Genomic DNA, 12,561 nt, shown 5'->3' on the forward strand with positions numbered 1-12,561 from the left:
TGCATCCATTGTTAGCAGCATGTGAGGAGATGGAATTTGGAATGGTAGTCCCACAGTCAAATTCGTCCGAATTGTCCACCAGAAAAGGGCATGAGTCAACTCTGGAGGAATCTGGATGACATCCACCAGATTCCCAGATGCCCAAGACCACTGGGAAACTAGAATCCACTGGGCTTCTCTCCTAAGTGGAGAGGCGCCAAGAGAGTGACATGCACTGTTGAGGCCATGTGGCCCATCAATCTCAACATTTGCTGAGCTGTGACCTGCTTGCTGCTTTGGACTTGTAAGGTGAGTATTGATAAGGTCTCTGCTCTCACTTGTGGAAGAAAAGCCTGAGCCTGCAATCTGTTGAGCAGGGCTTCTATGTACTCCAGTCACTGAACTGGGAGAAGGTGGGATATGGGATAGCTTAAGACAAAACCCTAGTAGCTCCAACACCCAAATACTTAGGTGCTTTGATTTTGATGTTCTCTTCTGCGATGTGCTCTTGACCAGCCAATCATCCAGATACGGAAACACATACTGTGCAAATACACTGCTACAATCACTAGACACTTGGAGTTGATGGGATGCCAAATGGCAGAACACGATATTGGTAGTGGTATTTCCCTATGTGACATCTGAGATGCTTCCTGTGACTGGGAAGTATCAAAATGAGGGTACAGGCATCCTTTAAGTCCAGAGAGCATAACCAATCATTTTCCTGAATCATGGGGAGAAGGATGCCAACGGAAATCATCCTGAACTTTTCCTAGACCAGAAATTTGTTCAGAGCCCTTAGGTCTAGGATACAATGAAGTCCCCCCGTCTTTTTGGGCACAAGGATTTACCTGGAATACAATCCCTTCCTTTTCCCCTCATGGTACAGGTTTGAATGCATTGGTCTGTAGAAGCACAAAGATTTCTTCTACAAGTAACTGCTTGTACCAATAGCTGATGAACGATGGTCTTTGACATCAATGCAGGGCGTAACCAAGACAGACTATTTGAAGAACTCAACGGTTGGAGGTTAGAAGGGGCCATCTGTGATGGTCAAAATTCAGCCTCCCTCTACCAGTAAGCCATCCAGGACAGTTACTTATACTATGGCTATACTCTTCTTGGAGCCAGTCAAAAGCTCGTCCCCTGCTTTGACTGGGAAGAAGACTGGGGCTTCTGAGGGCGGGACTAATGAGGGCAAGAATTCTGGGGCTGGGGCTGCTGGGCAGAGTGAGAAGGCAGTGGAAACCTATGCCTTCGTCACCTAGGCCCACTCAAAAACCTCCTAGAAGAGGAGGCTGCAGCTGGAGGTTGCCAGGACAGGGTTTGGATGGTATTAGTATGTTTCTTGATGAGGACTGCAACTTCTTCTAGCTTATCTCCAAACAGATTGTCACCCCATCAAGGAACATCCGCCAATCTCTCCTGAACTACTGGATCTAAATCAGAGACACACAGCCATAAGAGTCTGTACATCCCTACATCTATGGCACAGATTCTGGACTCTATATGAAAAGCGTTGTATGTGCCCCTGGCCAGATATATTCTACACTCCAGCTGCTTGCTGGCCAACTGGCAAAGCTCTGCAGCCTGTTCTTGTGGGAGAGAATACACAAGATTTAATGTACTGTGGACCAAAGACTGCACGTAAAGGCTGGTTAGGAATGGATGTGGGCAATGAAGGCCTGAAAAGCTTTCCTACCAAACGAGTCTAGTCTCTGAGCCTCTCTATCTGGGGGCACCAAGGCATGAGTTGTGGAGCCCCTAGCTAGTATGAAGGTGGATTCAACCACCAGAGTGGTATAGCAGTTGAGCCCTCTCAAATCTGGGAGACTCCTGGGCATGATACTACAAAGGTCCTAGAAAACAAATAGGCAGACGATCTGCAATATCCAGACCGAATGACAAAAAAACAGCAGATCGCAAATGGATGTCCAATAAAAGTCCAATTTATTCACCACAATAATAAAAAGCAACTGTATTTTAAAAATTCAACACGGCCATGTTTCACCCTAACAAGGGCTGTGTCAGGGGCTTTAGAATACTGTTAAAAAACATACAAAAACATGCTATCAGAAATCATAATTAACATATAAAAATATATACCAAAGATATACTAATATAACTGAAAAACAGAAATCATCTACTATAATAAAACTCACCCTCAACGTTCTGAGGACACTGACGTCAGTGAAGCCAAGCTCTGACTTCCTTCAAAAAGGTTCGAAGGTTCGTGGTGGTGAAGCCACCAAAATCGCTCCGGGCCCCGCCCTCGAGGGCGGAGCAATGGCAGAACAATGAAGGGGTTGGCAGGGAGGGAGGCAGGGAGGTGGGGTGGGTGGGAAATCGCTCCGGGCCCCGCCCTCAAGGGCGGAGCAATGGCAGAACAACAAAGGGGTTGGCAGGGAGGGAGGCGGGGGGGTGGGAAATCGCTCTGGGCCCCGCCCTCACGTCAAACGTCATGACGTTGGGGCGGAGCAATGCCAGAACAACGAAGGGGTTGGCCAGGGAGGGAGGGGGGTGTTGGCGACGAAAACCTTGCTAGCGCCTGTTTCATTTGCTCTGAAACGGGCTTCTTTTACTAGTAATAATATAAATCTTTAAAACTAGAGATGATGGACAGATAAAGTAGTAAAAAGTGTAATCTCAAAACAGTGCCATATAAAAACATGCCAATATGATAAAATGGAGATGCAAGGATAAAAACCACATACACAGAGGTGTTCCTCAAAAAATATCACCTACTGGTCATACAAACTGTAATAAAAACATATAGATTATTATTCCTCTTTTCTAAAATCAAATTGTTCAAAAAATCTGAAAAGAGAAAGTTCTGAAAGTTACATACCTACAAATCCAAACAGCATTTCATGTGGGGAATCTGCCTTCTCTTCCACAATGCTGCTTTTTATCATGGCAGATCAAAGGTCACATGCTGACAGAAACCACAAACACTCTTGATAAACACCACCACATTGACTACAAATATTAAAAATGGTCTGTGAGCTAATTAAAAGGGATGGCTGAACTAATTCATGCTTAAAATCCAATTCTAAGAAGTTCTACATGAATTCTAAAAGTTTGAAAATATCATAAGAACATAAAGAACATAAGTGTTGCCATACTGGGACAGACAGAAGCTCCATCAAGCCCAGCATCCCGTTTCCAGCAGTGGGAAATCCAGGTTACAGGTACCTGGCAAGATCCCAAAACAGTACATTTTATGCTGCTTCTCCTAAAAATAAGCAGTAGATTTTCCCCAAGTCCATGTTAATAATGGCTTATGGAATTTTCTTCTAGGAACTTATCCAAACCTTTTTAAACCCTGCTAACTGCTTTTACCACATTCTCTGGCAACAAATTCCCAAGTTTAATTACACGTTGAATGAAGAAATATTTTCTCTGATTTGTTTTAAGTTTACTACTTAATAGCTTCAATGTGTGCCCCCTAGTCCTAGTATTTTTGTAAAAAGTAAACAAGTGATTAATGCCCATCCATTCTATTCCACTCATTATTTCATAGACCTCATTCATATCTCCCCTCAGCCATCTCTTCTCCAAGCTAAAGAGACTAGCCGCTTTAGCCTTTCCTCATAGGGAAGTCGTTCCATCCCCTTTATCATTTTCATCACCCTTCTCTGTACCTTTTCTAATTCCACTATATCTTTTTTTAGATGCAGTGACCACAGTATTCAAGGTGTGGTCACACCATGGAGCGATACAAAGGCATTATAACATTCTCATTTTTTGCTTTTAATTCCTTTCCTAACAATACCTAACATTCTATTTACTTTCTTAACCACCGTTGCACACTGAACAGAGGGTTTCAAAGTATCATCAACGATGACACCTAGATCCTGTACCTGGGTGGTGATTCCTAATGTGGAACCTTGCATCATATTGCTATAGTTTGGGATCCTCTTTGCACATGCATTACTTTGCAGTTGCTCACATTAAACATCATCTGCCATTTGAATGCCCAGTCTCATAAGGTCCTCTTCCAATTTTTCACACTCCTCTTGCGATTTAACAACTTTGAATAACTTTGTGTTATCTGCAAATCTAACTACCTCACTTTATAGATCATTTATAAATATGTTAAAAAGCAGCAGTTCCTGCACAGACCCTTGCGGAATCCCACTATCTACACTTATCCATTGAGAATACTGACCATTTAAAACTACTCTCTGTTTTCGATCTTCTAACCAGTTTTTAATCCACAATAGTAACATAGTAACATATTAAATGACAGCAGATAAAGACCTGTATGGTCCATCCAGTCTGCCCAACAAGATAAGCTCATTTTACATGGTATGTGATACTTTATATGTATACCCGAGTTTGATTTGTCCTTGCCTTCTCAGGGCACAGACCATAGAAGTCTGTAAAGCACTACTGTTCTTGTACTAAGTTCTGAAGCTAAGTTGAAGGCCCTTAAAATTTATACTCCAGCCCATCCATATCTATTCAGTCACAATCAGGGCATAGACCGTAGAAATCTACCCTGCACCGGTTTTGCTTCCCAATTACCGGCGTCACCACCTAATCTCCGCTAAGATTCCATGGATCCATTCCTTCTAAACAGGATTTCTTTATGTTTACCCCACACACGTTTGAATTCCATTACCGTTTTCATCTCCACCACCTCCCATGGGAGGTCATTCCACATATCCACCACCCTCTTTGTGAAAAAAATACTTCCAGACATTACCCCTGAGTCTGCCCCCCTTCAACCTCAATTCATGTCCTCTAGTTCTACTGCCTTCCCTTCTCCAGAAAAGGTTTGTTTGCGGATTAATACCTTTCAAATATTTGAATGTCTTTATCATGTTACCCCTGTTTCTCCTTTCCTCCAAGATATATATGTTCAGGTCGGCAAGTATCTCCTCGTACGGTAACGCAAATCCCATATCATTTTTGTAGCTTTTCTTTGCACCGCTTCCAGTCTTTTTACGTCTTTAGCAAGATATGGTCTCCAAAACTTCCTATCCCATGACTATCTGATTTCTTGAGGAATCTTTCATGAGGTACTTTGTCAAATGGTTTTTGAAAATATCGACAATATCGACAGGCTCACCTTTATCCACATGTTTGGTGAGGCAAGATTTCCCTTCACTAAATCCATGTTGGTTTTGTCTCATTAATCTATGTTTATGTATATGCTTTGTTCTTTATAATAGTCTCTACCATTCTGCCTGGCAAAATTGTCAGGATCACTTTTCTATAATTTCACTGATCACCTCTGGAACCCTTTTTAAAAATTAGTGTTACTTTAGCCACCCTCCAATCTTCTGGTACCATGCTTGATTTTAAAGATAAATTACATATTACTAACATTAGTTCTGCAAGTTCATTTTTCAAATCTACCAGTACTATAGGATGTATACCATCCGGAGCAGGTTTACAGAGATTTGATTCAGTTTCTCTGACTCGTCAGCATGGAATACCATGTCTGACATTGGTATCTCTCCCACATCTTCCTCGGTGAAGACTGAAGCAAAGAATTAATTTAATCTCTCCGCTATGGCCCTTGTCTTCCCTGAGTGCCCTTTACTCCTTTGGCATCTAGCGGTCCAACTGATTCTTTTGCTGGTTTCTTGCTTCTAACATACCTAAGAAAGTTTTTACTATGTGTTATTGCCTCCAACACAAACTTCTTTTCAGAGTCTCTCGTTGCCTTTCTTATCAGCACTTTGTATTTGATTTACCATTCCTTATGCTGTTTCCTATTATTTTCAATCGGATCCTTCTATTTTCTGAAGGATTTTCTTTTAGTTCTAATAGCTTCCTTCACCTCACGTTTTAACCATGAAAGCTGTCATTTGGCCTGCTATCCTCTGTTTTTAATACATGAAATATATCTGGCCTTGGGATAAAAAAATGCTCATAGTAAAGGTAAAAGGAGCATTTCCCCATTTAAAATATTTGTGCACCGGCACCTCATCCAAAGAGGGGGAGTGCTCCTCCCGGAGTCAACGCTTCTTGTGTACAGGCTATGCCGCACTCCCTCGCATGGTACATTGATGATGACCGACACTTATGCTTCTTGGGCTTCCCCTGATGCTCTGCATCATGGTCCTTTGGTGCCAATGAGGATGACATCAAACCCGTACATGCCTTTGATGTCAGGTCCGATGATGACCAGTCCCGGGGCCTACTCTCAGTGCCTGATGTCAAGAGAGGTGGAGACATTCTCAATGCCAGTGTACTCCCAGTGGATACTGAAGTCTTGGCAACCATCAAGATCAATGCTTCCAGTGCCGATGACTATGTACCTGCCTTCAAGGAGCCAAAAATCTCTCCTGCTGGACCTGCCATGCCCTCTTTGTCATCAACTGCATTTGCAAACACAGAGAACAAGAGTTAGGCTCATGGTCAGATGCACCAAGACTGCAGGTCTGTCACAGAAATCACCCAATTACATTGGGCATAACTTTTGAAGCCACTGGGGGTCTTCTGGGACATTGAGAAAAGAACTGCAGTCAAATTAAACTTCTTAATTGTGAGCAGAAAAGGGAGTTGTGTTCAAATTGAGGTTGGTACTCTGGCCTAAACAGGCCTAGAAACTTGAGAAAAAGATAGGAAATTTAAAGAGCCAAAAAAAAAAAAACCTACTAAAATTAAAAGGAAATACAATACAATAAGAAATATGAAAAATAATTGAAATAAAAGGAGAAAAATACCTGCATGGGAAGGCACTATGAAAGAGAGAAGTATGCACTGTAAGGAGAACACTAAGATGCATGCTTACTGCTCCATGGAAAAACAAAGACTGAGGGGACCCGCGCTCGTGCATTGGGCGAGAAGGCATCAGCGCATACACAATGGGACGCTGCTAGAAAGTTCTGACAATCTCACTAGTCAGCGTCCGCAACAGGCTCCGTCGGATGATGTCACCCAGCTGTGAGAATACAGTGGCCTGCTTGTCCTCAGAAAAATCCCAGGTACCCAACCTGTCACCTAGGGCTCAGAGCACATGGATAGCACTGGGGCAGCACAATGGGAAGACACATATGGGGGCCACTCCAACATGTCACTGCCAATTGCCAGCAGCATCAGCTTTCTACTGCAACCTGGCTGGCACCTCTTTATCTCCTGCAAATCAGCAGGAACTAGTATTTTTGCTGCCACTGATCTGTCTGTCCTAGGGCAGATCTGTCCTCCAGCACTATGCATGAGTTGAAAGCAGAAAGCAAAGAACAAGTACTTTCTGTTTCTCACGCGATACGGAAGTACTTACTCTCTGCTTTCAACTCCTGCACGGTGTCAGAGGGCAGAGCTGAGGAGAGATAGAGTGACAGCAGTGAGAACAAAAGCTCCTGCCACATTGCAGGAGGATCAGAGGTGAGGGTCAGAGGACAGATAATGCTGGGATTAGTGCTGGCAGAAAGGTCTGATGCTGGAGCTGGGAGAAGGTGGCTAGGGATGGGAGGAGGTGGCAGGTACAAAGAGGAGGGGATGGTAGAAGGGGGCTGAGGGCTGACAGGGGAGCTAGGAATGGGAGGAGGAGGAAGGTATTAAAGAGGTAAGTATGGTAGAAGATAGTTCATGTTGGCAGATGGTGGGAGTGTTAGGTGGCTCGAAAAGGGCATGCAGAAAAAGCAGGCTGATGCTAGGGATGAGGCTCAGAGAAGAGGGCTAAAGCAGAGGATTGGGCTGATAAGGAGGCAGGTGGGAGAAAGGGATTGAGGCTCGGAAACGGTTCTGATGCTGGGCCAGGAAGATGGGGCTAAGGGTCCTTGGGGGGGGGGAGGAAGGCAGGCAGGCAATGGCTAGAGGCTTAAGTTGCTGGGTTACCTGGAGAAAAGGGCAGAATGTGATGGCCAGAAGCTGAGGTTACCTGGGGGGAGGGATGGACAATGACCAGAAGATGAGTCTGCCAGGTGCATGGGTATGTAGGCGAAGAACAGAAGCTAAGGCTACTAGGGGTATGCATAAATACTGTGATCATTTGTAAGTCTGGCTCCTAGATCCTAAGAAAGTTTGTCAAGGCCAGCCTTAGGACACAGCAGTATAGCCTGACCCAAGGGGGTCATCCCTGGTCACTTGATTTTTGTTTCACAACTTTATCTTACAAAAGAGAAAGTACTTTACAGGGAAAAGCTACCCAAGAAGAAATCATGGGGAAAACTTCCAAGACTAGACATCTCCCCAATTTTTTGAAAAAATATTGTTGATAAGATGGAATATTATACTTTTATTGAAAAATGGCAGATAGCAAAAGCAAAAACATTGAGAGGGCTTAAGTACAGTAATTGTCTTCTAAGAGGTAAAATAAAAAGGGGGATAGGTAAACTTACCCTATGAATAAAGAGAAATACAATAAGCATTACGCTACAAGGATGGCCATGGTAACCACTATAGATTACCTACCTAATCCAAAGCAATATTTATTTATTGTTGACAAGCATACTATTAACAAATCTAATATTTTTATTAGTGTATCTTTAAAATTAAAAAAAAGCTTTTCAGAAGACTACTTCTGATGTTACTAACAATAAAAGGACAGGATCAGTATGATGGCTTACTACTATTCATATTTTCAAACTTAACAAGATCCTGGCAACAGCATTAAGGTGACCAGTCATTTGCTCAGTTTTTCCCAATTTTGATTTCCTGTGTAGTCATGCTTTTCACTCCTGTTCTACTCAGTTTAGTCAACAGACTGAGAAAATATGACACAATCAAGAGAACAAATTGGAACACACAAATCAAACTGAAATAAAAGCCAGGTTCCTTTTTTTCTCTTAAGATCTTGATGATCTGCGTATGACATAACTGCAAAGAAATTTAAAAGAGGAGACTGGGCCTCAAATTCCCTCATGAGATTAACGTCAGATTATGCATTCATTCTATGGACAATCTTAATCTGGTTTTAACAGAAGAATAATAGAAAACAGTATTGAAAGGGCCTATTAGATGACATGCAGTCCATATTCCCTTATTCTGGCATATTAAAATACCTAAAAAAAATAAGTTCAATTAAACATATGTACAAATAAAAATATATAATAATTGAAGATCTAACACATGAAAACATGACCTGAGCACATTTTGTTTCAAAGCACACACTTCATTTTACCATCTTACCACAGTATTCACATTCTAGGTCTCCATAAACTTTCCTGATCTTCTCAAATAAGCCAATATTTAGTTGCCGCTTTTTTAAACCATCCAGTATCTGCATAAATGCAGTACTTTCTTCAGGGTTATTGGATACATGGTTACAAGGACTAGACTCTGGACAATCTGTAGATTCATAACAGTTTCCTTTGTTGGTTTGGTCTGGAGAGACACTGGACTGAAGTTCATTAAGCCAAAGTGTTTGAACACCCTCTGAAGAAACGGAAGCACTACTAGCCTTTGCATTTTCTTGCTTTACAGAAGCAGTTGTACATCCAGACAAAGATAGATCTTCTTCATCCTGCATACTTTCCAAATTATTGGACGAGTCTGTTTGTTTTGCAGACAAAATGGATCCATTATGATCAGTGGCAACATCTTTCTGGGAAAGTCTCTCTGAAACCACTGGTGACTGAAGGTTTGATGCTTCAGGTTCTTTGGATGCTAATTGATGTGTATCTCTTGTGTTCTCTATACAATGATTTTCTCGTTTAACAGAAGAAATTGTCTGAGTTTCTGAGAGACTATCATGATTGCTGCTATCAGTTTTGGAGTTCACTTCTGCAGGAGTTGGATGCTCTGGATCATCATTCAAAGTCAATTCAACACCAGTCTGTGATTTCAGTTCCTCAAGAGCTTCCTGCTGGATATCACCACCTGGTTCCAGAAGGCAAAAGCTACTATTGACAGAACTGTTAAAAACCACTCTCTCTTGTGAGCTACCATGTAATTCTTTTAAGTGTGTCCGAAGCCGGATTGAACTGACAAACTTCTTCAAACACAAAGAGCAAACATATACAAAAGGATGTTTTCGGACATGAAGTTCAAGAGCCTGATACTTTGTAGCTCCATGGCCACACAACTCACAAGCAAAGGGTCTTTCGTTGCCATGAACCAGCATGTGTCGGTCCCGATCTAGCTCATTTTTGAACTTGCGTTCACATATGTGGCAATCATAAAGCAGTTGTCTTTTGCCTTCCCTTGTCAACAAACGAAGCTCATCAAACATATCCTTTACTTTTTGGTCTTGAAAGTCATGTGCTTCTTGAATGTGTTTGATCAGATTTTTAACATCTGAGTATTTCTTTTTGCAGAATCGACAGTGCTGCTTAATTTTCTTGTGAACTCGTTCAATATGTACTTTGAGATGACCTTTGCTCAAACAGGTGAATGAGCAATAGTCACAGGTAAATTTCTCCCCAGTGTGCTTGCGCATATGAACACAGAGATTGGCTTTAATGGCACTGGCATAGTTGCAGTGAGAACATTCATATGGTTTTTCATTTGTATGAATCCTCAAATGAGCCTGAAGGGAGTGTTTGAATTTGAAAACCTTATTACAATATTCACATGTGAAAATTTTTAGCTGTGTAGAGCTTGACCTGAAAATAAAATAAAAGGCAAATATTGTTATAATAACAACACTACAAACAGAATTTACTCTCTTACAATACATGCTGAGGTTTATGCCTGTTTGTTTCTACTTTTACTTACCTTTTCCCAACTGTGTCAACATTACCTTATGACAAACCAAATCGACAGAATACACTAACACAAAATACAAGAATATCATCCTATATAATAAACGCACCTCCAACATTCTGAAGCCGAGAAAGTGAAGCCTTCAAGCCTTGAAGCATTCCTGCAACGTTCCGGAACTACGTGTCGTCAATTGAGGAGATGGAGCCTTACAGAACGCACAAATGCTTCAAGGCTTGAAGGCTTCACTTTCTCTCTCACACACACACACATTCTGTCTCTCACACACACTCTGTCTCTCTCTGACACAAACACACACACTCTGTCTCTCTCTCTCTCTCTCACTCATTCACTCTCACATACACACTCCACCTCTCACCCACACACTCTCTCTCAAACATACACACTCCGAGGAAAGGCGGGCATGGAACACAGAGGGAAGGGCGGGCCAAGAACTCGTAGGGGAGGAGAGAGAGGGAGATGAGAGGGAGGGGGCCTGCACCTCGGACGGAAGGGGGGCCTGGAACTCGGAGGGGAGGAGAGGGAGGGAGGGGGTCATGGAACTTGGAGCCCCACACACACACACTCACTCTCTGTCTCTCACATACACTCTCTCACACACACTCACTCTCACACACACACTGTCTCTCACAAACTCTCTCTCTGACACAAACACACACACACTCCATCTGTCTCTCTCACTCACTCTCTCACTCACACTCTCTCTCTCTCTCTCTCTCTCAAACATACACACTCCGAGGAAAACCTTGCTAGCGCCCATTTCATTTGTGTCAGAAACGGGCCTGTTTTACTAGTATCATATAAAGATGGCATTAATAAGAAGGTTTGTAGCATGACTTTATCATCCAGACCTATGTTAGTGGCAAAGATATATGTTCACTGTTAATAATTTTATAAAACATTTTGTAAAAATTAGATACATGGAGTCCTTTTACTAAGCTGTGGTAAAAAGTAGCCTTATCATGCCCTTATGCGATTGTTCCCACTCATTAAGGCCATTTTTACTGCATTTGTAAACATTTTTCTTTTCCTATTTCTTATATTAATTGCCATACGTAAATGTTGCCATTAGCATGCGGCCATTAAAAAATAATTAGCATGGGTGCACTTACTGCCACTCACTTCGCAGGTGGTAAGGGCTCTCATACTATTCCTGTGGTAATATACCTAATCTAACTGATTTGCACAAGAATGCCCACTCTCCAACCCTCAGACACATGCCTCAAAAAAAAAAAAGTTTAAAACAATTTTGCGCATCCACATTTGGCATTTACCACAGGACGCCTGAGCGTGTTGCATGGTACGCCGTTTTAAGCTGCGTTAAAAATACGTTAGTGCCAAAGCTTAGTAAAAGGTTCTCATAGTAATGCAGCTCCTTCTATCTACTCGACAAAAGCGAAGGAGTTCCTGGGGGTTGAGTTCTGAAATACATACATACTTTACAAAATGTGTTACCCATGGGATACATGAATCTATTTACACCTGCTCTGGAACAGACGTAAATTTACAGATTAATCTCAGCCAAGCTAAATATGGCTAAGGAATCTGGGGGCGCTGGACTTTAAGGGTTGCATGGGAACTCACTCATCCAGCTCAGGTGATACCCTGCAAGGAAACTGGATGTAAATAATATGAATAGTAAAAACTATATATTCTGTTAAAACAAACACTTAAGGCCACTTTTTTTTTTTAGCTTTCATTTATGTTTCATTAATGAAAAGAAATCCTACTTAGTTGACATTTTCTCTTACTCAACAGACATCAGCATGAGGAAGAACAGAAAAGACAAGCCTTCTGTTCCATGAATAACTTATTTAGTAGTTAACAAAATACTTATGGGCAGTTGTGACAGATGGCCTATGACACAGGCCCTCTTTAAATTGATTCATATCACAGGTGTGCAGGTACTAACACACAAATATTACACTCAATTCTGAACTTTACAGACTATTGATTAAT

The 12,561-nt window shown here is 41.9% G+C and overlaps 1 protein-coding gene across 4 annotated transcripts in view; it reads right to left on the minus strand.

Annotated features, from left to right (window-relative positions):
• The window catches only part of ZFAT (zinc finger and AT-hook domain containing), a 283,052-nt gene that overhangs the window by 161,215 nt on the left and 109,276 nt on the right, over positions 1 to 12,561 (minus strand). For all 4 annotated transcript variants that reach the window (XM_030219458.1, XM_030219474.1, XM_030219449.1 and 1 more), the window contains exon 6: positions 9,070 to 10,484. In XM_030219458.1, the coding sequence (XP_030075318.1) occupies positions 9,070 to 10,484 (1,415 nt within the window). The remainder of the gene's footprint in view (positions 1 to 9,069; positions 10,485 to 12,561) is intronic.

The sequence above is a fragment of the Microcaecilia unicolor genome, chromosome 1 (genome assembly GCF_901765095.1).
Source record: "Microcaecilia unicolor chromosome 1, aMicUni1.1, whole genome shotgun sequence".
In the NCBI taxonomy this organism is placed as follows: Eukaryota; Metazoa; Chordata; class Amphibia; order Gymnophiona; family Siphonopidae; genus Microcaecilia; species Microcaecilia unicolor.